The 27,867-nt window shown below is 40.4% G+C and overlaps 5 protein-coding genes across 5 annotated transcripts in view; 3 read left to right on the plus strand and 2 right to left on the minus strand.

Moving 5' to 3' along the window:
* Nucleotides 1–251: 251 nt before the first annotated feature.
* On the minus strand, nucleotides 252–1,891 carry LOC108614777 (cyclic GMP-AMP synthase-like receptor). Its single transcript, XM_018009024.2, has 3 exons — nucleotides 1,587–1,891; nucleotides 826–1,523; nucleotides 252–759 (listed from the first exon to the last, which is right to left on the minus strand). The coding sequence occupies exons 1-3, from the start codon at nucleotides 1,753–1,755 to the stop codon at nucleotides 568–570; spliced, it is 1,059 nt and encodes a 352-aa protein (XP_017864513.1). The 5' UTR covers nucleotides 1,756–1,891; the 3' UTR covers nucleotides 252–567.
* Nucleotides 1,892–2,317: 426 nt separating this feature from the next.
* Nucleotides 2,318–4,828, plus strand: Bmcp (uncoupling protein Bmcp mitochondrial). Its single transcript, XM_018008457.2, has 5 exons — nucleotides 2,318–2,529; nucleotides 2,649–2,796; nucleotides 3,117–3,533; nucleotides 3,589–3,649; nucleotides 3,710–4,828. The coding sequence occupies exons 1-5, from the start codon at nucleotides 2,463–2,465 to the stop codon at nucleotides 3,932–3,934; spliced, it is 918 nt and encodes a 305-aa protein (XP_017863946.1). The 5' UTR covers nucleotides 2,318–2,462; the 3' UTR covers nucleotides 3,935–4,828.
* A 326-nt stretch (nucleotides 4,829–5,154) lies between these two features.
* Nucleotides 5,155–8,831, plus strand: sunn (sisters unbound). Its single transcript, XM_018005283.2, has 9 exons — nucleotides 5,155–5,352; nucleotides 5,404–5,966; nucleotides 6,024–6,147; nucleotides 6,223–6,449; nucleotides 6,506–7,055; nucleotides 7,115–7,472; nucleotides 7,540–7,958; nucleotides 8,019–8,395; nucleotides 8,455–8,831. The coding sequence occupies exons 1-9, from the start codon at nucleotides 5,311–5,313 to the stop codon at nucleotides 8,699–8,701; spliced, it is 2,907 nt and encodes a 968-aa protein (XP_017860772.1). The 5' UTR covers nucleotides 5,155–5,310; the 3' UTR covers nucleotides 8,702–8,831.
* Nucleotides 8,832–9,066: 235 nt separating this feature from the next.
* LOC108614356 (vacuole membrane protein 1) lies at nucleotides 9,067–11,014 on the plus strand. Its single transcript, XM_018008452.2, has one exon. The coding sequence runs from the start codon at nucleotides 9,442–9,444 to the stop codon at nucleotides 10,699–10,701; it is 1,260 nt and encodes a 419-aa protein (XP_017863941.1). The 5' UTR covers nucleotides 9,067–9,441; the 3' UTR covers nucleotides 10,702–11,014.
* Nucleotides 11,015–11,539: 525 nt separating this feature from the next.
* loaf (low-density lipoprotein receptor domain containing lost and found) overlaps nucleotides 11,540–27,867 on the minus strand; it is a 40,817-nt gene continuing 24,489 nt past the window's right edge. Inside the window, exons 3-8 of the mRNA XM_089468833.1 lie at nucleotides 21,038–21,261; nucleotides 15,555–15,699; nucleotides 15,347–15,469; nucleotides 15,129–15,287; nucleotides 14,586–15,067; nucleotides 11,540–14,513 (exon numbers count right to left, since the gene is read on the minus strand). Coding sequence (XP_089324959.1) covers nucleotides 14,835–15,067; nucleotides 15,129–15,287; nucleotides 15,347–15,469; nucleotides 15,555–15,699; nucleotides 21,038–21,261 — 884 coding nt within the window. The 3' untranslated portion in view covers nucleotides 11,540–14,513; nucleotides 14,586–14,834. The remainder of the gene's footprint in view (nucleotides 14,514–14,585; nucleotides 15,068–15,128; nucleotides 15,288–15,346; nucleotides 15,470–15,554; nucleotides 15,700–21,037; nucleotides 21,262–27,867) is intronic.

Genomic DNA, 27,867 nt, shown 5'->3' on the forward strand with positions numbered 1-27,867 from the left:
CGGGTTTAACCCAAGCGGCAGCAGAGCAGCAGCATCCGATCCCGCTCGTACCGCTCGCCTCTTTATTAAGCATAGTCGAACTAGTCCGAAATGCCGGCGACTTTCTGACGCCACAGTGACGCCGTCGACTTTCACGATCCGGCTGGCGATTGAATTTAAAATGAATGACGTGGATAACCCAAAATACATACATATATGTATACAAGCCTAATCCCCAATAAAAATCTCTGCATAAAGAAATACAAATACAATTTTAATTGGTCAGATTTGTCAACTAAACGGAGCTACACAAAGGCAAGGTTACGGACGGAGAACCCAGATTTGTGCAGATCGAAGCAGACGAGCCTTAGGAATACCCATTTATTTTCTTTTTTTTTGCTTTGTTTTTAAATTCCATTTTATTTGCTGTGATATGATAAAATTTGCATGCCAAATTCGAATGCACGACGTAGTTTGTTTTGATTTCTACTTTGTTTATGGTATCTAAACCATCTATTCATAAATACATAAAAATAAACTGAAAACTGAAGTTAAGACATCAGCATAAAAATAAACGAAAATTTGTAATCATATTTCGATGGGCAGGCCAAAAATTGGGAGCACTTCATTAAGGTCGATGTCCCGATTCCACTGAAGGGTCTTCAAAAACTCATTTAGGTGTAGGACATCATCGAACGGCTTCAGAAACTTGAAAGTCTTGGACAAATTCAGAAAAGGGCTGAACTTGGTAAAAATATTATTGATGATACGAGCGTATATCTGAAATGGAGGAAATGATCAAATATTGGGATAGGACCGTTAGGTTTCAGTTGGCTGGCTACACACATCCAGGAAAAAAATCGGTTGAGTATAGTTGTCGTAGGCCTCTCCGAGCTCCTGAACACGCCAGAATATTTCGCTTTTGGAGCTGCAAACCTCCAGAAAGTGCTCCTCATTGTGCTTTTTGGCTATAGCCTTAATCAGACGCACTGTGTTTCTAGCCTTGTCCTTCTGAGCAGGCTTCAGCATCTGCCAGTATGGGGTGACCTTGGAGAATATTGAAATCTCATCCTGTATGAAGGCACTGCAGATAATCCAGTAGCGAGCACCCTCCACATTGTCGGCCACATTATTGGGCAGCGGAGTCTCGTACATCAGAAATTTGAAGACGGGCACAAAATCAAATGTAATTATTATCGGATCCTGCTCGTCTGCATTCACCTGGACCGCCTTGATGTTGTGCGCAAAGATCTGATTGCCCATCTTGCGAATGTACCAGGTCAATTCATAGATTCTGCCGGCGCACTCAATGGTCTTCGTCTCCTCGATTACGCTCTTAACGTGCTTGCTCAGCAGAACGTGGAAATACTCAGCCGAGACGAAGCCATCTTCGACAAGGGCGTGCTTCTCCTTGCTCTTAAGACGCAGCAAGTTTTTGCGATTAAAATAATAAAAGATTGGCTTCATTTTCAGTGGCATCTTGAAGGGCAGAAAGTAATTGAAGTCGGGCATCGAATCGATGGCGTTGCCTTTCATAAATGTCACTGTAACGGATTTCACTTATGTAACTTATATTGCTAAGGTTATACAACACGCGCACCCCATACCTGTGCTTCCCAGTTCGGCGAAAATGTTGCTGAAAAATGTGGATTTATTTTTTGAAGCCGCGTTCAGCGCATCTACTATGTATTTCACATCGCTGATGCAGGTCTGGTAATCCTGCTCCGAAAAGCTGATCTTTTCAATGACTTTCTCAATGGCAGTCTCGAAAATCATTATGCTGCGTTAACAAAAGACTTACTCAAAAACGGTTATTCGCCGAAAAAAAGTACACTCGGAAGTAGAATGGGAAATCGATTGCGCTTTCTTATCGGTCGAGCTACCAGATCTATAGACTGCTGCACTCACACATACTCATTTATGCACACATGGATTGCAATTTTGATGTTGTATCATGCAAGAGCCACCATAGAACAGTAAACAACTATTATTATTCGATTAGTTGTAACAAAATTAATTTTTATAAGCAAAAGCATTTAATGATATTAGAGAATATTTTTATTGTTATATATTATTTATAAATTATTATATTATAGCATATAAATAGTATTGTATGCTGATTTTGTTTACTGATTTATGTTGTATTACTTATTTAAATTAGGTTGCCCTTCATTTTGATAACTAATATCATTTCACCATATTCCATAGGAAAAAACCGTTGCTTCTTTTTGAAATTTCCCGCTGCATGTTTCATTCAAATGTTTTGTAGCAGTGTGTAAAATGATAAGTATCGATAAATAAAATAATTGCACAAGGTTCCGAGATATCGATACTATCGTATAACTAATCGCATAACTGTCCGACCTCTGTGTAATTTTCCGCGAATACGGCATGTTTGTTGCGTGATATTGTATTTTTTTTTTTTTTATAATTTAAAGAGCCGTCACCAAATAATTGCAACAGGTGCAATTGCTGCTGTGGTCATGGGTGAAGTCAAGGACTGGCGGCCGTTTGTTTATGGCGGTCTAGCATCCATAACAGCCGAATTCGGTAAGTATGCTATGCTGTGGCTACAACCAGAGTGTGGCTGTGGCTACAAACAGAGACAACAAATATTGGTGTAAACAAACATTGGTCTCATGTGCACGCACATGTCTATTTTTATATAGGCACGTTTCCCATTGACACCACAAAGACCCGTCTTCAAATTCAAGGGCAGAAAATCGACCAGAGCTTCTCGCAGTTGCGATACCGTGGCATGACCGATGCGTTTGTCAAAATATCAAGGGAGGAGGGACTGCGCGCATTATATTCTGGGTGAGATTTACTGCACTCACAATTGCCAAATGCATTCAAGTGACCCAATAACGTGCAAATTGTGCACTTAATTACATGCATTTGTGTGTGTATGTGTATGTGTGAGCGTAGTGATAACAACTGTCTCGCTGTATACTGAACCATAAAAAAACGTCTCGTGTTATAATCCATCAAGTGTACATCACACGAAACTTTGGCCCTGGCCGCTTGATAAGCATAGCAGTAACCCCTTAGACTTTGTTTTCTATGGTGTATATGTATATATGATTTTGTGATAGCCAGAGATATCAGCTAGGCTAAACAGTTATATTGTCTTGCAGCATTTGGCCCGCAGTGCTGAGGCAAGCCACATACGGCACTATCAAATTCGGCAGCTATTATACCCTCAAGAAGCTGGCTAACGAACGTGGTTTGCTGACGAATAACGACGGCAGTGAACGTGTTTGGAGCAACATCATTTGTGCGGCGTCAGCCGGTGCTATCTCATCTGCTATAGCGAATCCTACCGATGTGCTCAAGGTGCGTATGCAGGTGCACGGCAAGGGCACCGATGCACTGGGTCTGTTCGGCTGCTTCCGGGAGATCTACAAATATGAGGGCGTGCGTGGACTGTGGCGAGGTGTGGGGCCCACGGCGCAGCGGGCAGTGGTCATAGCATCTGTTGAGCTGCCCGTCTATGACTTTTGCAAGCTGCAGCTAATGAGCGCCTTTGGTGATCACGTCGCTAATCATTTTATGTAAGTGCGATTGAAATTAGATAAACAAATTAACAACTCTCTTTTTCATTCACAGTTCGAGCTTTATTGCTAGCTTGGGCAGCGCCGTTGCCTCGACGCCAATAGACGTTATTCGGGTAAGTCTGACAACCATCCAGTACCAAAGAAGGTCATTTAGATTCCCCCTTGCTCAACAGACACGCCTCATGAATCAAAGGCACGTGACAATGCTGAGTGGTGGCATAGCCACGGCAGCTGCCCCAACACCGAAACTGTACAATGGAAGTCTGGACTGTGCTGTGCAGACGATTCGAAACGAGGGACTTTTCGCGTTATACAAGGGCTTCATACCCACTTGGGTGCGAATGGGTCCTTGGAACATCATCTTTTTCATCACGTACGAGCAATTGAAGAAATATTAGCATCCCATCGCAGATCAAGAGACATCATGTACAAGATGTATTTAGCATTGAAACCAAAAACATATATTTTATAATAGGCAAACAATTGAAATGAAATCAATCCAGGGAGTAGTCACTTAAGTGCCTGTTGCATCACGACTATCTAATAGCCGACAAGGACCTCCAAGCTTATGTAGGGTAATAGTCACGAAAATTTGCATGATTCTTTATATGAAGATGCGCATTTAAAGTATTTGCAATTTAAAATAAGCTTTTGTTGAAGCTATATGCATCCTCTAGTCCCTAAAATGCTTTTCTATTTCTTGCATTTCCTGTACTCAACTGAGTGTCCAAGTCAATATCAATATTTTAATTGCATTTGGTTGAACGCATTTGGGAACTTGTTGTTCTTAACTTACGAAAATGTGACAAAATTAGCTAATTTAAGCTATTGATTTGGTTGACAGTGAAAAGATTAGTTGAAATTGTAATTAACACTCATTTCATTTATTCTTTAGGTTGCATTTCATAACATTTTTTTCTGTAAATATGTACATTTAGTGATATAAAGATATATATAAAGCATATTCATGAGATCAGCAACGATGTATGTACACTAAAAGCTTAAAAATATACAGATTAACGGAAATCTCATAAAAAGTAATGTATTCGATGAATTCGCTGTAAAGCAAAATGAACAATTTAATCAAAAACTATAATTACATGTATCTATGTAATATAAGTTAAAGAATTATAAAGAATTCTAAACTGTTAGTGACTGTATATGGTATAGTGTATATGGGAAAGATATTTATAACTTGTCGACCAGCTTTTCAATATAAAATGCTGTGTGGTTTTTGCGGTAATAAAAAATAAGTTGAAATAAAGTGAGCAGACCTTATAAGCATTTAAGAATATTTTAAGACAACATATATATATTTCCTCAGTTATATATATATATATTAATATATTTGTATTTAACTAAACAATTTTAACGGGTAATTTAGAATATTCTGTGGAGTATTGCCTTTCGATTATATGAATGTCCATTAATGATAATTTCATTTAATGAACAAGGTTATTACGTCATTTCGTGAGATCTGATTAAGTGAAGTGCAAAATAGAAAAATAAGATGAAATTTAATTGTACACAGAAAGCTTATAAAATAAAGTCCAGAAGAAAAACTTGTTGCTGTTGGATAGTTTTTTTCTGACTCATTTGCGATACTTATCAGCAAGTTATCGACTATCGCAGTACTTTGATTTGCATGGCCTATCGCAGCTTTGCCGCCATTAGATAAGCTAACGGATTTTCGGTGGGGACGCATCACGTTTAGGCATTTAGTTTTCTTCTTTGGTTTGACAAAAACAAAAATAGTTTTTGTGTTATATCAAAAATGGATTTCTTGACTGCTTTATCGACGGGCGCCAGTGTAGATGTGAGTTAATATTACTATGATTACAAAATAATTCAGTTATCTGCTTTTCAGTATGCCACATCGGAGTACATGTTCGCCTTTATGCAGGCTGTTGCCAACGATCCAAAGAATTGGCTAAACGAAGTGTCGCATAACTTTGTCGGTCAATGCTTCAGAGCTTTGGGATTACAGTTCAACGTCAGCGTCGAGGCATTCCAGCGCACCTATGATCATCCGTACAGTGCGGACAACCTAAATTACATTTTTAATGCCGTGCCCTTTGTACTGAAGAACGTGGAATTATTTTTCAACCAACTGCCAATATCGTTGGCAGACTGTGAACGCTCACTTTCGCAGGAGAGGCCCAGTTCGCAGTTGGGCGGAGAGTTCTATGACATAACTAATCCTGTGCTATGTTACTTGCGTGTGGTGCACGTTTGGGCATTGGTGGTCCGCAGTATAACTGGAAAATTGCAGCAGAAGGATATCGTACGATATCTATGCGAGCCCCTAGCCAGAATGTCTTTCTGCATACTGCAAGGCCTTGTGAAGCTGTTGCCCGACTATGGGAAAAAGTACGAATTGCTTGAAGAGAATTGTCTATGTCTCACGGTGCTAGTACGCTATAGTATATTGTAAGTTTGATGGCTGGCTGTGAAATCTATTGTTTTTTAACAGCAATTTTCTAACAGCTTCACGGAGGCGTGCCAAATGATACTGCCGTCTATGATGGGCCTGTTTAAGGAACATTTCCAGCTCTTCTTTGGGTCAACCAAATCGGCTGTTAACTTTGTCTACTGGGTGTTTTGTTGTGAGGTGAAATTCTACGGAATTACATATATTTGAATATTTATTAATGTGAAACTAACCAATTGTATTTCCCCATTGCAGATGTCAAACAAGGACACTTACATTCAGACTTACCAGTTTTTGGAATCGATGCTTAATTACTTCGCTGAGGGAAAGCAATGCGATGCCTCGGGCAATCTTATTTTGAGATTGCTTACCAATGAACTGATCATGAACAAGTTTCTGGCAATTCAATTTGAAATGCTCAAAGTGAAAAACAGCAATCCTTTGCTGTTAGCAACGCTACGCTATTTGGATACACTGCAGCGGTAGCTTGATTATTCCTAGTTTGCCCACACACCCACTAACGTACCTTCATGTTTAGTCACTTGGTCAGCACAGATGTATTCTCGCGTCGCTTTCTGGAGCAACTTTTGCTGGTTTTGCTTGAAGTACCAAATGCTACGCTTTCGGTATGCACAGCGGCAGCCGAGCTTTATGTGACATTGGCTTCACGCCAATATTCCAAGCAGGACATATTTATGCACATACTGGAAACTTTTGTAAAATCTCAGAGTATTGCAGGAAAGTTTTCCAGTCATGATCAGTTTATGGCGCTCATAAAGAACTATCTGCTAAAGCTGATGGACTTCTTTCCAGCTCTGCAATACTTTAAGTATTATATGAAAGTGCTTAATGCTGAAAATGTGCGTGAAGAGATCCTCCTTTTGACTGCACATGCTACATGCGCATTGTTCGAGCATCACACAGAGCAATATATCGAAATGGAACTTTCACGGCAGCAGGTGCACAACCTGCTGCACCACTGGCCAAAACTCGTGACGGAATCTGCCCAAAATATGGAGATTCGTGCCATAATCTACGGCATCTATAGCATGGTGGACTTTACTGTTCTGACAGAACACAAATCGAGAGTAAGTGGCTTGGATAATGACTGCATTCGGTATAAATAATTTTTTATTTTCTTGAAAAGCTGATCGCATTGGAGAAACACTGCCTAAACATATTCCTGAACGATGATACGCTTAGCGAAGCTGAATTCGCAATCCTCTTTACAAAATTAAGTCAGTCGATAAAAGTCACAGGGAATGAGCAAATGCTGGTAGCTGCGGCGCTAGCTTTGCAAGACAGATATGCAGAGATAACCATCGAAATGATGGGTCGCCAACTGGAGAGCCCTCAGCCGGAACTGCTACAAGACTATGGCACGTGCGTACGCTGCCTTTATTCTATGATCAAAGAGAACAAGCTGCGCGGCCATCAGGTATGCGATATGTACGAAACACTAGCTAGCCAGATGTTGCGTGAAAATGTTGCCAATGAGCATTTAGGTGTGTTAATATATGGATAATTTGTTATATATTTATTATATTGTAGTACATTCGAAAATCCTTGCAGCCCTTTATGGCTACGAGTGCTTGGCATTGATGCTCATACTGCTGCATTGCGAGAGCGATGATCTGGAGGATGCGCACGAGCATATTGCGAGGTCCGTGCAGCTGGCTGAAGTGCTACGCGACGACTGTGTACGCAAGCTGTCCAACTTGTCGCAGAATCTGCCACAGGCGAAATCTCTGTTCTGTGCCATTGTTGTGCTGCACTTGGGATTGTCGAGTAATCTGACTTTGAATGCGCTCACCTATGATACGTTGTCGGCGGGCCTCTCGGATGTGACGCTCGCACTTAATGCACGCAGTGATACACTAGCCTTGAGCTACGTTCAGGAGATGCACTTACTCTTCCGCCAGCTTCATGAAAATGAGCTAATTGTATTGCCAACATATCGCGTGTGGAAACTTCTATTGCAGTACAAAATTGTGAGAGTAGATATCGAGTTCGGCAAAATCGTGGAAACTTAACAATTTGATCTTTTGCAGGTCAAAACATCGCCTGATTATATAACCCGAGAACTGGAACAGCTTATATTAGTGCTTTTAAAGAGACATATTGTTACATACGCTCATAACCTGACTGTCATCCAGCTGCACATTAACAATTCCTCTCGCAACAATAATCGCTTCACAGCTGCCCTGACTGCCCACATGCGCCTTGTGGAGGCTAATTCTAGTGCAAAGGACGCGTGGTTGCTAAGGTTACACGTATTCAATGCCTCTCTGGAGCTATTAGTGAATAGGTTGGCTGCGCTACGTACAGAATCCGGAGATACGCGGTCACGCAATAATCTTTTCCCCTTGCGCCACTTACTTGCGCTGGTGAATACACTGCGCCTTGAGAAGGTCCACTTTATGAATATGTAGGTCATGCAAACAATCACTTTAATCATATGCGTAATTCGATTGTATTTTCGCACAGTGCTCGATTGCTGGAAAGCTTGCAGGCAAATGTTATCAGCGATGTTGATAAAAAAGAACTTGATAGGTTTATAACGCAAATTAGCGCATACAGACTTGCTTGTGAGGATGACGCTGCCAAGAGCCGCTTAAAACTTCAACCTCCGGGACCTATGACCCTGTGGCAGGCAAAAGCATTCAATTACCCAGATGCTGCAAAGCAATTGGATTTCTCGGCGCAGGAACTAATCGATGACAGACACAATTAATATAATAAACATTATAAATATATAGATATATATAATATTCCTTATATTTACTTTGTTCAATAGGATATGATATGATTAATAACTAATAAAATATCAAATGTTATATTGAATAAATATGAAGAGTATTAGATCCCAGTAATTTTTATAAATAAATTCCTTTAATATAAGTTCATAGTACAATTTCAATATTTCATTGCATATCTGGAGGGGCAACAGTTCTGTTATGAACGAAAAGAAACTGAAATGTTAACTTGCAGAATGACTGTTAATCAAAAGACTAGCGTATGTTATGCTAGTCAAGAGCTGTAAAGATGAATGTAAAGCTGCAGCTTATGTTACAGAAGCGTAGAGAGTTGAAAAACAAAACTTTGAATTGCTGCAATATTAATTTTACCTCAATTTCTACATTTTGACAAATATATCAAACTAAAAATGCTATGTAAATGTAAAATAAAATTTTAGATCCCTTCGCGATATATTTCAATCTGGCAATACAATATTTCTGAAAATAATTTAAAATTAGTTGAGCTAAAAGAATTTCTCGACACTTAAATACTGAGACTCGCTTCACATTGCTTTCTTTTAATAATTCTACAATTTGACAACTAAATCAGACGAAAAAAATGTAATTAAGACCCATTTGGTTGTCTTTGTCATATATGTATTACAATACGGGCTCGTCCAGTCGTTAGAAAGAAATTACAATATTAACAAACATTTGCTTTTGTACTTTTATTGAGATGAGAAGAAGGATGTCTTCCAATGCTGAGGCTTGCTTAGCTAGCTCCGCCGCGAAAGACGCAGTCCGTGAGAAGGATTGCTTGGAGCGCAAGTCTTTGGTGGTTTGGCGGCGACCATTGAGAACTCTGCAGTACAGCATCCTAGAGTTGTTTGGCATGTTGATTGGCCTTGGATCACGTCTCTTGAACCGCCGTTTCTTGGGCAGCCTGCTGGCCTTGGTGATTATCTATAAATTACCAGGACCGCATGCATCCTATATGGAGATGGGTCGTCAAAATCTCGGCTTTATCGTTTACTGGATGGGCCTGGGCCTGTTGTCCTCGGTGGGCTTTGGCACCGGGCTGCACACATTTCTGTTGTATCTGGGACCGCATCTGGCTGCCGTTACTCTGGCCGCCTACGAATGCCACTCACTGGACTTTCCGGCGCCGCCGTATCCGGATCAGAAGATATGTCCACAGGAGCCGTACATACGTAAAATGCCCAACATCTGGCAGATCTTGTCAAAGGTGCGCACCGAGACCATGTTCTGGGGCGTGGGCACAGCTCTGGGCGAACTGCCGCCCTACTTCATGGCCAGGGCGGCGCGCCTCTCCGGCAAGTCTCTGCAGCAGGAGGAGGGTCCGCCGGAGAAGTCTAGGCGTCTGACTTTATTTGACAAGAGCAAACTCCTAGTGGAGCGCGTGGTGCTGCGCATCGGATTCTTTGGCATTCTGCTGTGTGCCAGCGTGCCGAATCCGCTCTTCGATCTAGCTGGAGTGGCCTGCGGCCATTTCCTGGTGCCCTTCTGGAAGTTCTTTGTGGCCACGCTGATCGGGAAGGCGGTGTTCAAGTCCAACATTCAGCAGCTGATTGTGATTGTGGCATTCAGCGAGGATCTGATTGGTGTTCTGGTCAAGGCGCTCGGCCAGGTGCCCTTCATTGGCTCCAAAATCCAGGCACCCCTCCACAACCTGTTGACCTCCACCAAGCAGCGCATGCACCACAAGATGAGCGAAGGCAAGCGAGAAAGCGACGCCGCGTACACTGGGTTCGGTATAGTGACGCATCTCTTCCAGCTGCTGGCCCTGTTCATTGCCTTCTACTTTGTGGTCTCGGTGCTGAATGCCCTGGCCCAGAAGCGTTGCAAGCGACTGCAGCTGGAGAAGATGGAGAAGGACGAGCTAGCCGCGAAAGCCGAGAAAGATGATTCGCCAAAGGCGACACATAGAGGTTTGCCTATTATTGAAGAGGAGACTATTGAGGAAATCAATGCCTAACCCAATCACATATATACAAATCTGGAGAGCCTTTCACATGTCCTGAATATATATTACATATTCTGATGATCAAATTGGCATTTATTGTATGGTCGCTGGAACTGGAATCGGATTCAAATAAAACATGCAATTGAAATTTGTTGTATTGTTTATTTCATTATCATTAGTTCTGTTTTGAATTTGGATTTCTATTGTTCTTGAAATGTAATTCAATGCCATCATAATTTAATATCCATTGTACATTTACATTCAACAGCGATTTAACACAAAGCCAAGCACTTTACTTAATGCGATCGATCTTATTGTTTGTTTATATTATTTGAGTTTCATTTAGGTTACGATTTTCTCTGGTGCGTACAAAATACGATATTCGATCTCAGCTAAGTTCCTATGCACATGACTGACTGACCATATGTAGATACGCATATATGTATGTATGTTTGTATAGCGCAAGTCTATGATGAATTGTGGTATCCGGCGTATTCAGCGAATTCCGATATAAAAACCATACTTACAATAAGTACATTCAAATGGTACTATCTTTTGGTATAAAAACCCATATGCACACACTCCTACGCCTACGCCTACGACTGACTACATCTAAATTGCGTCTAACATATTCCACTATAATTTTCTTATATGCATGACCTTATCGTATTATACCCTATTTAGTTGCGCTCGCGGATCAGTTGATTCGATCCTAGTCGAACTGGTCGTGGTTAGTTCGGTTCTCATCTGTTTATTACAAATCAACCAAGTTTTAAAAATTAAATAAGGTATACGATATACGGCGTACGGTGTACGATATTCAGTATTCGATAAATCACATGTGAAATACGATATAAGAAGTAGGATATATTATGTACGATATATGGTATACCATTTATGATCTACGATATTCAATATACGATATTCAATATATCATATACGATATACGATATACAAGTGCACACTATTTGATGAATGGATCAATATTACAGATTTGATAGTATGAATAAAAATCAAAAACTTAATTGAATAATATTGAATAATATCTTTCTGTTCTTAGGTATGCCAGATAAAACATTGGGAGTTTTTTATTTAAGTTTAATAGCTAAGAACATACATACATATTCATACATTCATACATGCAAACATACGTAAAGTTTAACTCTTTGTAGCAAAGTCTTTTCAATAGAGAGATATAGAGAGAGACAGTAAGAGATAGATAGATAGAATGTATGAGAAAGAGAGTTTAGAAAATATATTTAACACATTTTGAACATTTACAAATTGTAAAAAAATGGGAAAAGTTCACAAACATTTTAAATTATTTATTGATTTTTTTCTTTTTTTTTTCTTTTGGGGAATTGTTATTGGGTGCTCTATTGCGAGCATCTTTCGTGTTTGATCCACCTTTGCAATCATAATTCTCATTTGTTCTCATTAAGCAGTTACGATCTCCTGGGGAAAGATATTATTAGTATTCGCACAATTTTCGCTAATTGGATTAAATTGTATTTTGTTGGTTTTTTTTGTTTTTTTTTTGTTTTTTTTTTTTTTTTTTTGTATATTTTAGCTACATTCATATACGACACAATCGTTACAGATATCTCATTCGGGCATAATTTGCTTAATTTGTTTTTCATTTTCATTTAGTAATTTATATTCCTGTATTGCATAAATTAGTTTCTGCATATAAAACAATTTTACGATTAATGTTGTCATTTGTTTAATAATTTAGATTAATTTGTTGTTACTTTAAGTATTTGTTTCTCTTTAAGTTATATCTTGGAATTATTTCTTGGTTTCTTTTCTAAAATTTGACGCCTAATACAATTTCATTAATAATTTTGGTTAAAAATTCATGTTATCATAATACCATCTTCCTATAATTCACGATAAATATTTGTATGAAGTTGCTTGTTTGTTTTTTTCTTCTTTCTTTCTTTTATAATATACCTATATTATTTTGCAAATAGAAAACTAGAAAGGGAGTACAAAGCATTCGAAAAGTTATTGGAATGACTCAAAGCAAAAGAATATGAAATCTGAAAATCAAGAATCGAATTTTTCTTATATAATTTCAAGAGAAGACAAATTCATATTTATCGTACATATACTATATATATATCATATGGTTATAGGTTCTTCTAGGTTTCTGGAACATATGTGTGTATTATTCATTATTTCGCAGCTAGCTTTTATATTTTTTACAAACGCCTAGATGATTTCGGTTATTATTTACTTTAACTTTCTTGTGTGTGTAGGTACGTTTATTTTTATAGCAAAAAATGAATTAAAATTATTATTTTCTTCTTGTTTATTTTTTATTTTTTGCTCTCTCAGTTAGTAAGGGAAATAAAGATTCAACTGTCCTATGGAAGTATTTTGAAAGACGAATCGTAAGCAGCTGGCTTCTTGTAATTGTTTAAACATTTGTATTTGTTAGTATTACTGTTATTATTATTCAACTTTAATATGTACTTTAAAAAATATTAACGGCGGGAAGTACTACAATCGTAACTTGAAGCATTTGATTTAGTAAGTTTTGCTTTTATTCCATTCTTTCTTGCGTTTATTTAATCCATGTTTTTGTTTTAGTTAATATAATCGTATTTGTTCGACTTGTAGCAAAATGTAATTTGGTTTTCTTTTATTTTTGTTTTCATTTTGGTTTTTCGTTTTCGTTTTTACATTAAGTTGATTGTAGAAAAATGTATGCGGACTCTCTTGCTTTCAGTATTCATGACCTCAAAATGTATTTAAATGTTTCATCAAAAAGAGCAAAATTGTGTTTTGTATTGTCCTTTCATGTCTCAAAAATTTGTCATTTAGCATTTGGTTGTGGTTCCTTCGAATCGAATGGAATGATGAAATCTATTTAATGTTGATTTGATGACGAGCATATATTCTCATATTCTCAGATCTGTTGTTAATATATGCTCCAGTTTATAGACAATGACAATGAACTATGCAAATTGAGTTTCAGAAGTTATTTAGTTTTCCATTTTTTTTTTCTTTTTTTTTACTTTTTGTTTTAATATTGTCTACTACTTATGTACATCCCTTGTTCATGTTTTTGTTGTTGTTGTTTTTGTGTCCATATTAGTTATATTTAGAATTCGTCGTCTCTATTAAAATCATATATATGTATATGTATGTCTATCATTCGCATGTTAGTTGAAAGTTAGACCAGCTAAACCTCTTCATATTGAGCTTCAATACTTTCAACAGCTACGGGGAAGCTGATTTAAAAGTTTGGTTTTAAATGCCATCGATTGTTTTATTCATTGCTGATGCTTACTCACGGTTCGCTTGGAATCATCATCGAGAATTAATCATAAAAATAATCGCGACAAACGAATGGAATACTCTTTTGAGAAATGCCAACAATTATGTTACATAGCTGTAATTAAGGAATTGCCAAGGACTCGACGCTATGGGGAAGCTGTCGGCTTCCATCCTGCTCCGATCTGCGGTTTATCTCTAACATATGTTCTAAAATATTCTTTATCTCTAGTTGATGCCATTTGCTTGGTTTGGTTTGGTTTATTTTCGGTATCGGGATTTTTAGCTATTTGTATTAATTGTAAATTAATTTAAATTAATTTCATATATATATTTGTATATATATATGTGTGTAATTATATTTATATATAAGCTATGTACAATTGCATTGGATATCCGACAAGATTGTGCCTCGTTGAAGGCACAAATTGCCCAATGCTGTCGAGATTCTGTCTGGGTACGAGTAGATCTCTTAAATATACACCCTGCGCGGTGATGTCCACATTGTTGTTGTTGTTGTTGTTAAGTATAGTCAAACAGTCCTGAAAAAGTATTTAGAGGTAAGGGAAATTAAAATCGAAAATTTGATAAGAATTTGGGGCTCCATTACGCACTTCATTTAATGCTCTGCAAATATCCATGAAATCACTTAATTAAGTGCAGATTATTGTGCTCAAGTCAATTATGTTTTGTTGGTTTTGTTTTCGCGTCTTTCACTTTCACAGCTCCTCAGTTCGGATTGTCCTAGACGAACCACTCGTCCTTTTGAGCGGCGCCGACAGCGGCATTGGCATTCGGATGATTGCCAGCAACGGCGATGTTCGTCTGGCTGAGTCCGGTTGAGTTTTGCGAAAGATCTTGACCTAATTGACGGAATTTGCCAAGCACCAAATGGGACGGACTTTGGTGGCCATCTTCAAGTAGCTGTGTGGAATGCGGTGGTACCCGTATGGTCCCGCAGGGTGATGCCAGTTTCCCGACGCCGGTGGCAGCTGGGTGTGCTCCCTCGTCAGGGTGCCGCCAATGCCCATGCCCATGCCTACGCCATGGTAGTGCAAATGCTTCGACGATCCATTCGTCTCGGCATTGTGATGCACTGCAATTTGGTTAAGGATAAAATTAAGCAGGCTAGGCCAAGTAGAGGCGCCTCCACTTACATTGCAGGGCGGTGTTCTGGTTGGCGGCATTCTCGTCCTGGCGCCGGCACACGCAGATCGCGATGGCCACGATGAGCGCGCTGAGAACCAGCAGCACTCCGACCACAATCAGCACGAACCAGGTCATGTCCACGCCAAAGACGGTGCTCGTCGTCTCATCTGGAAGGGAAGTGGGAATGGTGAGTCTCAATTATTATCAACTGGGCCTGGTCACTCACTCTGGCAGAGGTTCTGCACGGACTCGTCTGAGTTGTCGCCGCAGTGGTTGACGCCATCGCACAACAGATCCGGATTTATGCAGAATTCGCGTGTGGCGCACGTGAAGTCCTTGCACGTATGCTCTGCAAATTGCAAATTGCAAATGGGCAAAAGTCACAAATTGTTAATAACTAATCAGCAGCCAAAGCGACTCGCTCGCCCACTTACTGGGATCCTTCACCGATGTTATCACCAACTTGAAACCGTTCGCATCCGTTCCCCAGCCATCGGTCACGTACTTCAGCGTTACGAAGTTCGTGCGCGTCAATATCGCGTTCACAGTGTTCTTTGTGTTCCGACAGGAGATGTCAATCTGCAAATGAAATTCACATGAATAATTTCTACTTGACTGCTGACAGACGAAATGCAGACAATCAATGGCTGGAAACAGCGCTACAAGTCGATTTGATTCAATTCTGTATACCATTTATTAGCGAAACGATTCCCATCAATGTTGAAATCTCGCATCATCATGTTCAACGCTGGACCAACCATTAAATTGGCCTCGCCCAATTGGACATAGTTGGATCCCTACAAAGATTTAGCTGAACCCTGCAAATGGGGCACCGCAACGTCCACAAAGGGAAATGGCAACGCTGACGCGTGAAGTCTCATCATTGCCATGGCGAAGCCTCGCCCAACTAAGCACCTTGAGGTGGCATCAGTTGCCAGGGCTTAGTCCACCATCCTCGCGCCACACATTCTGCTATCTCTTCCCTGAGCTTGCGGTTAGTTACGCACATTTAGGTCACATACATACAGTGTGTATATACATACACATATGTAGGCATGCAGTGCAGTTTAGAATTCCTGGATGCCCGAAGGACTATGTCAACTGTGGGCTTGGAGTATCCCGTGCTTGTACAAACAAGCTTCGATTCTTGGCTTTAGTATGAGTATACTTTTGAAATGCTCTAATATTACATAAGCATTTCGTGTGCAGCAATATTTATATGTATGCCTCCCTTTCGTCCACTGTGGTCCTCCCCCACAACTTCACCAGCTCGCCTTGCTGATTCTACTAAACTACAACCTCAACGAGCAGCTCTATTTATACAGCTCGCTGGTCTTCCAGTAGCTTGCATGTCACACACACATTGATGCACAACTTCGATGCTCTTCTCTTACAGGCATGCCTGCCTGTTTTGTTTACTCTCGCTGCAGATCCACACATATAAGCAAGCACATACATACAAATGCGCTCGCGCTCAACAGACGTTCAACTTGAATGTATGTATGCAGGTATGATTGGCTCGCTTCATTTGATCCGTACACGAGCATACACGAACGCATACCTAAGTAAACTCAAAAAGCTCAAAGCTCAAAGTTCACATTCTTTGTTTCATTTATAATTCGCTTCAACTTTATGTCGTGCTCTTTACACAGCATTTCTGTCAACAGCTTGCGCTCCCTTTCAATCACTCTTCCTTGCTTGTCTACTCTCGCTACAGATACACACTCGAGCAGGCACGAGCACTAGCATATACAGTTGCTGCAACTTCAATGTATGTATGCATGCATGATTGGCTTCTCTGTTCTCTTTAGATTCGCGCACTAATGGACACGAGGCTCTGTTGCTCTACACACATTACCAAATTGTGGCCTGGCATAACCTAATGTCACTCAATCTTGAGTCACGAGCACTTGCAAAAACACTCTCAGATTACAGTTCACACTCGCAGTTCTATTTATAGCGCTCTTCTACTTCAGCGCTTTTGTCTGCAGCTTTCACTCCTGTTGCACTTCTCTTACATCTGTCATTTAACAGAAATATTCTTACTATCTCGCTTACTCCCATATAACTTGCTATTTAGAGCTTGGCTTATAGGCAAAGATAATGTGCAAATGTATGAGTGCTTAAAATTATTTTAAATTATTTGTGCCAACTGTCACAAGCTGCCATGGCAGGCAGCTTGAAAAGTTTGTGAAGCCTTGCAAATTTTGTTCATTATAAAAATCGGGCAAACAAACAACACAATTATAAATGAATAATTTGAAAGTTTTTTTCTGCTTACTGATTATGCAAAGCAAATCTCTTGAGCCATAAAGTATTACTATTGGTTGATTTAAAATTGGCACAGCTTAGGTTCCATTTGCTCATAAATTTTGCTTAAAAAGCGGGCAAAGTTTGCCACTGTCCGTTGTTGGCGCAAAGTTGGCCCTCGTTCGTATCATCAACACCGCTGATGCCACAAAGTGCACAGCAACAAGGAGGACGATGATGCTCATGCTGATGCTGATGCTGATGACGATGGCGAGGACTTCTATGCCACGTGCCACGTGCCATGCCGCGCCTCGTTCGCTTTGTGTAAATTTGTAATGCTGCTGGCGCTGCATGCAACCTAAAAGTTGCAACGGGGTTCATCAAAGTCCACGTCCCACCGCCGCCCACATGCCATAGACACCCACACCCACACCCACACACACAGACTCTGTCTCTCCCTGTGTGTGCGTCATCGTTGAGGTCTTTGCTGCGGTTGCCTTTCTTGGCACAACGTTCTGGTTTACAGATCCTAGGCTCTGTGACTGCAGCTGCAGTTGCAGTTGCTCGGCATCTTCGACGTGCGGCATTTTGTGGCATATTTTAATTTTGTTGCAGCCCCAAAAACGCAAACTTTCCGCTACATTTTGTGCGCCCCGTCATTCCCGCTGCTTTGAAGTCGAGTCATACACACACACACACACATACGGCCGCAGTGTGGCAAAATTTTAATTTTGTATTTTGAAAGCAGTGACAATTTCTTTTGGGCCAAAAGTATTTACATGCCAAGACACTTGACTCGACGCAAATGTTATTGGTTTTTCGGCTTTCGGCTTTCGGCTTTGGGCCGTCTTTGCTGTGGCTAGTTGCATGCAAATGAGACTCGACTCAACTCGACTCGACTCGAGTCGCTGGCAAGTTCATAAATCTGTCCGCATCGCTCATACGCCACATTGTGCAGTGATACAAAAAGGGCTAAAAGGTGCAAAGCGGGCTAAATGGCAAAGATGCGCAAAGCTTCTTAGGTCACATGCAAACGACTCGGAACAGAGCAGACCAGAGCAACGCAACGCAGAGCCAGGTAAATGTGGGCAAGGTGAGGTGAGCAGAGCACTGCAAATTGACTGGCTACTGGGGGGTACAAAACATTTCTAAGTCTGTTGCAAAACAAGCCACTTGGCAAATATTTAGGCAAAGGCTCTTAAGGTATGACTCGACAATAGAGCAAAACAAGGCACAAAACGCAGCTGCAGAAGCAGCAGCAGAATGTTAAGAAATTCTCAATACAAGTTGAACAATAATCGGCTTTCAACTCGGAATGAAATGGCTTCATAAAAATATGCTCAAAGTTAGTTAATTATTCGTAGAAAAATCTACTTATTGACTTATTACTACATTCCATGGCATATGGTAACTAAATCAAGCAAAGGCTAGTTTCAGGCTAATTTCAATTACAATTCCCAACTACTATAAAAAAAAAATAAAAATGTTAAATAAGTGTGAGCTTTTGGCCTGCTCGTAATCAATAACTAATTTAGGCAATTGCATGCAGACTGCGTGAATATCTAATTCAATAATTGCAACATTATTTCCGAATAATACGGACATTTGGCATTCTGAAATTGCGGCCTATTAATTGGCCTTAATCAATTCTGTTGTTAAGATAACAAATTCGAATGGCAATAAGGCTGATGCTAAGATCTGTCAAACTCACCTCAAGTATAGGCAAATTAATAATGGTTAAGTTTATGCCTCGAAGGTATTCAGTACTACTCATGACTACATATATATTCATCTCATATCTCTCATGTAGAATATGCAAATAAGACTTAGCTTGGTTCTATTTACAATTCAGATGGAAGAAATAAAGTCAGGGTAAATTATATATAGTCGTCTGCTAAATTTAGAAGATTCTTAAGTACTTAAAACGAATGCCTATACACTTTAATGGGCATAACACTCATATACTTTATGTGAAAGTCTTATACTCCACTTTCCAATGGGAATTACATATAAATGTAATTATATATATTTTCAAAAAAATAACAGTGTAGAAAAATTGTATGTAAAGTACAAGACTATATATGTATATTGATATATAATTATTTATAGAGCACGACGCTGTTCGGCCCTTTCAGTGCAAATTGAAGGGCGAACAGAAGTTGATGGCACGAATTTTGCAGCCACAAAACGAGGTGGGCGAAGGTAGCACGGGCGTTACATTGATTGGCACTTTGTCTTAACTGTCCGGCCTGGAGTTGACTTTTCGTAATTAGAAGCTTAAAGTGCCATCGATTTTGTCATAAACTTTCGACTCGTTAACTTTTTATGGAGCATTCCGGCCGACACAGCAATTATGCTGGAGCCATTCAGGTTGCGGCACGCACATTTATATATGTATATATGTATGTATATTGTACAAGGGAATATTTATATCGTGTACCAAAGAATGCGGCAGTCATAATATTTGGTACTTGGGCTTAAGGAGGCATGCATAAGCATGCATATATATTAACTTCAACTAGCATATTATATTGCCAAATTAACGCAGACCAGGCTCTGCCCTCTGCTCGAGTCTCTCAAAGACGCATTCCTGGGCAATTTTTTGTTGTGGTTTCTCTGCGATTCAAGAATTTTGCTTATGCTTATGTGCTGCTGCTTGCCTTGGCTTACATTGCGCTTACAAGCACACGTACACACGCCACGCCCACACACACACGCCCACACAAGCCAGAAAAAATAATATATGTGCGCAGCGCCAGGCCAACGGGGCGTATGAAAAATGAAAATTGTTGCTGATAAAATCAGAGCGCTATCAGCCGGCAGTTGGCAGCTGCCATTTGGCGCCGCATTGCAACCGCAGTGGTGCATGCACCACCCAACCAGACAGTCTCCACTGGGCCCACCCACTCACCAGGCGACAGAGCGATCGACCGACATTCTTGCCCGTTGTCATCGTTGCAAATGTTGCAGAGGCTAAAATTATGCCTTCATTTGAGAGAGAATGTGAGTGTGAGTGTGTATGTGAGTAGGTGTGAGTCTGTGTGTGTGTGTGTGGGTGTGTGTCACTGCGGAAACCCCGCAGGGATTGAACTTAAAATGTCAGAGGCATCAGCGTGCTCCGATTGTGCATTTGGATCATAAGGCTGCGACACAAATCGCAATGGCTTTTACCTTTCCCTTTGCCTCTATTTGCTATTCTTTTGCTTTTGCCTATGCCTTTGTTTTTGCCGTTGATTTTGCCTTTGTCTTTGTCTTAGCCTTTGCCTTTGCCTTTGCCTTTACCTTTGCATTTGCCTTTGTCTTTGCCGTTGCTTTTGCCTTTGTCTTTGCATTTGCCTTTGCCTTTGCCGTTGATTTTGCCTTTGCCATTGTCTTTGCAATTGCCTTTGTCTCTATATTTCCCTTTGTTTTTACCTTTATCTTAGCCTTTGTCTGTGACTTTGCTTTTGCCTTTGCATTAGCTTCTGCCTTGACCTAAGTCTATGTCTTTACCTTTATTTGCCTTTGCCTTTGACATTTTGTTTGCCTCTTTCATTGCCTTTGGCTTTGCCTATGCGTTTGCTAGACTGAGCCTCAATAATTGCACTTAGCTTTGGGTTAACTTCACTCATTAAATTAACAGTAAATCTAAAAATAAAATATTTATATATTATTATTTTATTCTCACCTTTGGCGTCGATACAGCGTGTGCTCCATCGTAGACAAGCAGGTGATCATTGCAGTCCAGCTGGAGCATGTCGAAGCGCAGCATGAAGCGCTGCAGAATCGAGTGGGTTTGGAACGTGATGACGCAGTCCAAGTTGCGCTCATTCTGGGACCAGAGGACGGCGCCATCAATTTTGCGATAGAGCTGCTGCAGAAAGTGATTCTTGCACAGCGATTGCATATAATCTGCAGAGAGAAAGAGAGAGAGAGAGAGAGAGAGGGAGATATCATGTGATTAGAGATGGTGCAAACTTTTGCTCTTGCTTAATAATTTAACAATTTAACAAGTTAACAATTTAACAATTTTGTGGCAAGTTCTTTTAGCTGTGTGAGCAAGCAGCAGCCAGGATGCCACGTCCTGTTCCAACTTCTAAACTTCCTTCAACTTAATGGTTGCGATTTCCACAGTGCTGGCCCTCTCGCTAGCATCCTCTCGTGCGTTGCGCCGGAAAATGTGCACTTAAATTTTAATGGGGGAGTGAAAAATTCATTTACGCTTCGTTTCACGTATTTCTGGCACACGTTTCCATTCATTTGCCCGTCTGCCAGCAGGTATTGGTTGCAAATCGTCCATGAGTGTGCCGCACTTGCCACATGCTGCATGCCATATACTACATGCCACAGGAGTATGTGCTAAGTTCATTTAATATAAAAGGCTACGGCTACCAAAATGGGCCCAAAGATAATATGGATATTGTGTCTAGCTATTTTATTATTATCCCTTTCTTGGCAAAATAATTTATAATTAATAAAATGATAGTAATTTATATATTATCATATTGCAATTTGCAATAACTTTGTATGAAATATTTCATTTTATATAATATTATTATTATATTTGATGAAAAGTTTTATTTATGTTAAATTTGATATGATGACTTTGAAAATAAAGTTTTTTACAGTGAATAAAATCGAAAATATACATCAGCTCTTTATTTATTTATACAATTGAATATATTTTAATTTTATATATATTATATATATTACATTTTTCATTTATGTTTTTTTTTATTTCAGCAATTTTTATGATTAACTTTCTACCAGACTTTTAAAAAATTATAGAAATAAATTGATAAACTCATGAACATTTCAATTTCTTAGTAAATTAATTTATGTATATTTTGCCTGACCCGAATTCTAAGAACATGATTTGGTTAAATTTTCTCACTTTCTCTCTGTCTCTCTTTTTTACTCAATCTCCCTTTATTATTTTGCTTAAGTTTACATTTGATCCAAAAGAAAATTATGAATTGTCTTGCTTAGAAAGTCAAAACGAAAATGACAGAAATAAGAGGAATCATACAACAAAATACACTTTAATTATTTCCTTCTCTCTTTCTGTATCTCATTCTTTAGCTGTATTTATCGTTCCGTCTTCTCTCTCTGTCACTTTATCTCCCTCTCTCTGTTAAGTACACGCTTTGTTTGCTAGAAAATGAACTTTTCTTTCCGACTCAAAACTTTTTGTTTTCCTTTCTTTTTTATCGCTATGGCTGGCAACAGGAATATAAATTGCATTATTTAAATGACTTTCAATTAGTGTTAATAATCAAAACTATAGCGCTTAAGTGCGAAATCCATTAAGCTGAAACGAATGCCATTATCACGAGCCTCAGCCGTGGACTTTTTGGACGGCGGACATTGGACATTGAACATTGGACCGTTGGCCCGTTGGACCGTTAGACCGTTGGCGGTGCATGCAAATGAAGTCAGAAGCGGCACACAATTGTCGCATAAAAGCCAAGAGCGTGCAGAGACCGAACAACTGGCTACATTTCAGATTTTAATGAAACACATTCACACACATATGCAATGTGTGTGTGTGTGCGTGTGTGTGTGTGGTTGGCGGGGCGTGACGGGGCTTACGTGCGCCTGATTTCAGGCAATTTCCTGCTTAGCAACCGCTTCCGCTTTCGCCGTCGCACTAATTCAATTTCGCTTCAATAAGGCGCCGCGGCGAAAGCCGAAAGGCGAAAGGCGAAGCAGCAGCTGAAAAGATGTCGACGCAGCAGGCCATAGCAATGGGTGAGCCACACGAGAGGCGAATGGCGGGGTGGGTGTCAAAGAATTTAGTGCAAATTCGTTTTACGCCGTTGCCACACACTCCCACACACACACACACACATGCAAACAAAAACCGGCTGCGCATGAGAGTGTATTGGGTAGAGGGTGAGGCAGAAGAAGAGGGCGAGCGCGTAGCTTGCTGGCTGGCTGGTTCGGCGTTGCCACACGTTTCGTAAATGCTTCATTTACTGGCAGCAATGTTAGCGTTGCCATTGCTGGTCGTCGTCGCGTTGCCAACTTCAAAATTGAATTCGCAATTGAATTGAATTGCCGGCAAAAGCGGCCCCTTTTGTTTTAGAACAGCTCTCCCGCTCTCGTTCTCGCTCACCCCTCTCTCTCTCTCACTCATTCACACAAACACAGGTGGAAGGCGCTGCCACCGTCCAGGTGGCCGGGCACAGACAGTTTTGCGTGTTTTATATGTAATTGGCAATTTTGTTACACATTTCGCTTTGATCTTCGTCAGGTGAGCAGCGGCGGCGGCGGCGGCGGCGCCGGCAGGTGACTGGGAGGGCGGGTTCAAGTGGGCGGATGCACAAATTTGCCGCAAAGCATTTGCCAAATAATTCACGATTTTCTCAACGCCCGCCCCCTTCCTAGCCAAATGAAACTTTTCGATGCGGTTCGTTGGCTTTTTATATACGCTTACACACAGATACATATATATGTATGTTTATATGCATGTATGTGTGTATTTCCTTTTGCCAGCCGCTGCTTAACGTAACCCTAAGATTGATTACAGTTTCAGTTTTTGGTCGAGTTGATGATGCGCCCGGAAGTTTCTTTTGCTGCTTTTATTTTCGTGCTGAAATCTGAATAATTTAGGCGTACATGCATGATCTATTAAACGAAGTTAAATATAGATTTGCTATATCTCTAACAACAATTGGACTGCAATTGTTGACTGACTGGGCGTGGCACTGGGCGACAGTGAGAGATAGAACTTCTGCACAATTTGACACAGGAACTGCGCTGTCTGGAGAGTTGGGCTCAGTCGAGTAAAGGACAATTGTAATATATCAATTACGAATGAAAGCAAAGTGCTTCACACACACATACAAAGAGACAGATACAGCCTCATGTATTTGCAAGTTGAGTAGCGAAATCCTTCAATCATTTCTAGGCAGGCTTCACTGGAGCACACGGAGCACTGAGCACTCGAGTTGTGTCCCAGCTTCTGCTCCAGCTCCAACTGCTGCTGTCTCTGGCGCTGTATCTACATAATATCGGGATTACTCATATTGCACAGCTGTGCCTCGCTGACATTGGGGATTTCACATGTAGCACAAACACGACAGCAATCCGTTGGGAAGTGAACGGCAGCAGCAGAAGCTGGAGCAGGAGCAGGAGCAGGAGCAGGAGCAGCACTCGCTCGTGTGACAGCTGAAGCTGGCTAAGAGCTAAGGATAAGCAGCGCGTCAGATATATTTTCTATAAATTCCGGCTGAAAACAATTTCATTTGCAGCTGTAGCGCGCCTCCTCCAGCTCAACTCTCCAGCCCAGCTGCCGCCCATCAAACTCTGTTTATGCACTTTGTGTCGGGGCGGAAGGTTTTTTAGCCATGAATGACATTTACCAAATAAAGCTATATATGTATATATACGCAACTACATATCTCCGACTACATTAGTGGCATATCAAAGCCAAATGCATTCAAGTTGAAATGCTAATCAAATTTATAATGACTTCTGTTACCCTGTACCTAATAAAGAACAGTGATTCTTCGCTTGAAAGTATTATTTTAAATTATGTGTTCATTATTTGTAAATATTTTGAAATTCGAATAAAAGAATTGAAAAATGGAGTTGAACTTTTTAAAACTGCTGAACTAGATCATTTGTGGTATAGTTAACTTACTTTTATCAAATATCTTTATGCAAATCAAAATTGAAAATATTTACCAAAAATAAACTAGTTCCAGAAATACGTCTGCTGATCGGAAATCAATTAACAAAGTGAAAATTGAAATGTTTTTCTTCTCAAAAAGAGAAGAAGAAGAGTTCTTAACTAGTTCCATTAACTGGATAATGTCTGTCTGTCAGAGCGACCGCAGAGCGTAGAGCTCTAAAGAGCAGGCGTGTGGTTTTACGATTTCGTATTGGATGCCTTGGCTACTCCTGAAGGCACAAATCCTGCTGCTGTTGCGGTTGCTGGTCATTCGGTAACGGCCTCAGCTGAGCTCCCCAAATGGGCTACAAATCCAAGGCCAAATTATGGCTGTGGGTCTTAGTTGGCCAATTTCGCCTCAGCCCCCACACACAAACACACAGCGAGATTTCCATTTCTTGTTTGCTTTTTATTTGCTGTTGTTGTTGTTTTGCTTTTGGCGTATTAAGTGCTCAGTTGGCAGAAAATGAGCTCGAGGCATGGCTCACGTCGAAGGTTTCTCAGCTCAGCCCGGCTCAGCTCAGTTGAGAGTTCCGTTCCGTTCCATTCCATTCCGTTCGGCTTGGCTTGGTTCGGTTTTGGGTTCGGTTAATGGCCAGATTAGTTAGTCGGAATGTCATTTGTTAGCATGAAAGCAACTGCCAAAAAGGCTTAAATTAGCATAATTAATTTCAAGGCTTTAGTCCGTTACAAGCCTTTATGCTGTTGTTATTAATCGAAAGTGCCGCGCGAGAGGAGCTCTCACTCCTCTGCCCCTCCCCTTTCCCCCACCACGCAAGCTGAAGCCACAGATTTTTGTATGCGAAGGTCTCAATTGAAATCGAGCTAGTAAAATTGTGAGCGAGAGTTGAGGACATGAATCGATTTTATTGAAGCGACTTTAATTTATGAAGTGAAGTGAAAAATGTTGCAGAAGGAAATATAACAGATGAGAGAGTAGAAGATGTATAAGTACGAGTATATATACCAAAAGAAAGAAACTAAGAGAGAAGGGAGATGGGAGTAGAGGTCAGCTGTGAAATCAGTGAATAAGATAGGAGTTTGAATATATTATTGTGACATTACAAGTACAGAGAGAAGCTTAGAGAGAAGTTTCAGTCAGCAAACAGAGTGGACTTTGGAAAGCAAAGCTGCAATTACAGACCTGTGCTTAAAAAAGCTAAGAAGCAAAGAGATAAGTGCCGATCAGGAAATAGAGTAGAAAATAGCATATTATATACATATGTGAAGGGAGAAACAAAGAGAGCAGTATCAAAGATGATATATATGAAGAAAGCTGTAAAAAGTTTTTGAAGACGGAGTTTGAAAACCAAAGCTCATACGTATTTTATTCAGGTGAAGTGTAAAGCATAATACCAAGACATCAATGGACAGAGGGTCGAATACTAAATATAATACTAAATACACTGATAGGCATACTGAAAAGTATGAGCATTTTCAAAGAGAGAAGCCAGAAGAGAAGCAATTTTAAGTATTGAGAAGAGAGAACAACTAAACTATAAATGATTAATATACCTGCTTAAAGTAAAGATGAATCTATAAAAATATTTCAGTATAGAGAAATTAAAGGTGACTTACCAAAAATGAGTTTAAACTGAGAGAAACTTTTAACAAAATTATGATGACAATAAAAAGAAGGAGGTGAATAGAGAATAATCTATGCTAATAGTCTACACAGTGAACATTCCATAAACCAGGGTATATCCGAAATGGGTCTGATGGCGGGATAAGAAGACATAACAATGTCCTTCGATATCTACGCAACAGTTGCTGGCAGTTGCTGAAGCAGCTCGAGTCAGGGCCAAGCTCTAATTGTGTCATCCGAACGTCAGTCAGGCGGCTCAAAAAAAAAGAGAGAACCAAACCATAATGCAGGCCACCGCAGGACTAATAACGAGCCAAAGGATGCTCGAAAGCAGCAAAAAACCGCGAGAATTGTCCACACACACACACACATCGTGCACACACTAACACACTGATGGGCTATTCGGTGGCTTAATGTATCCGGCCAAGGATAACGCAGCACAGCCGGAAGTATTTGCTGGCATTTAATGCGTTTGCTCAAACTCAAATGACAAAAGCTGCAGCCCCAACCCAATTTCGTGGCTGGCTGAATGGGAATTTTGCCTACTGTTGCACGCCCACACACATACAGATATACACACATACTCACACACACACAGCACACATTGACATTGGACGTTGATTTCTGAGGCAGACTGCTGAATTCGATGCAGTCATCCTATACTTCTTTACAGCTAACTTCACTGACCCCTCCCTCCCTCTCTCTCTCTCTCCCTCTCTCTGTCCTGCCACTCACACATATTCAGCCAAGATAACATTGTGTTCGTAGTTCGACTAGTGGAAAATTATGTTTACCTTGCCCCAACGTTCTTACGTCTAATATTGAGCTTAGCTTAGCGTCTTCCTTTGCCTTGTAGTTTTTACGTCTTCACTCGCCAACGAGCATTGCCCAACCCACGGCTTGTCCTTGTGCTGACATGGACATGGACAGCGGATAGCCGGACAGCTGGATAGCTGGACAGCTGGACAGCTCTCCACTCGCGATGCATGAAAAAGCTTCTACTCCGCAGCTTCTGGCCAGCTGTCTGGCATTTGTCTAAGCGGAGCTGCAGCCTTTTAGTGCTCCCGGATTAGGTCGGATCTGTCAAATGGACTGTACACCGTCAGCTCTCAAGTACTCGCCACCTGCTCCTGTATATATATTTTGATTTCTTTCAAGTTGATGAATTGAAATCCGCAACTGACGTAATCTCATCACGCCATATTAAAATCTTTTTGAGATTCCTCTAATTCTGTTGCTCGGAAAAACTGATCCG

Source organism: Drosophila arizonae, chromosome 4 (assembly GCF_054131065.1).
Source record: "Drosophila arizonae isolate 15081-1271.41 chromosome 4, UAZ_ARI_1.0, whole genome shotgun sequence".
Lineage (NCBI taxonomy): Eukaryota > Metazoa > Arthropoda > Insecta > Diptera > Drosophilidae > Drosophila > Drosophila arizonae.

Coding starts and splice junctions, on each gene's coding strand:
- LOC108614777 (XM_018009024.2), bottom strand. CDS start 1,755: ATGATTTTCGAGACTGCCATTGAGAAAGTCATTGAAAAGATCAGCTTT. Junction 1,524..1,586: donor CGCCGAACTGGGAAGCACAG/GTATGGGGTGCG, acceptor AATCCGTTACAG/TGACATTTATGAAAGGCAAC. Junction 760..825: donor AACCGATTTTTTTCCTGGAT/GTGTGTAGCCAG, acceptor CCTCCATTTCAG/ATATACGCTCGTATCATCAA.
- Bmcp (XM_018008457.2), top strand. CDS start 2,463: ATGGGTGAAGTCAAGGACTGGCGGCCGTTTGTTTATGGCGGTCTAGCA. Junction 2,797..3,116: donor CTGCGCGCATTATATTCTGG/GTGAGATTTACT, acceptor ATTGTCTTGCAG/CATTTGGCCCGCAGTGCTGA. Junction 3,534..3,588: donor CACGTCGCTAATCATTTTAT/GTAAGTGCGATT, acceptor TTTCATTCACAG/TTCGAGCTTTATTGCTAGCT.
- sunn (XM_018005283.2), top strand. CDS start 5,311: ATGGATTTCTTGACTGCTTTATCGACGGGCGCCAGTGTAGAT. Junction 7,056..7,114: donor TGACAGAACACAAATCGAGA/GTAAGTGGCTTG, acceptor TTTCTTGAAAAG/CTGATCGCATTGGAGAAACA. Junction 7,959..8,018: donor TTCTATTGCAGTACAAAATT/GTGAGAGTAGAT, acceptor GATCTTTTGCAG/GTCAAAACATCGCCTGATTA.
- LOC108614356 (XM_018008452.2), top strand. CDS start 9,442: ATGAGAAGAAGGATGTCTTCCAATGCTGAGGCTTGCTTAGCTAGCTCC.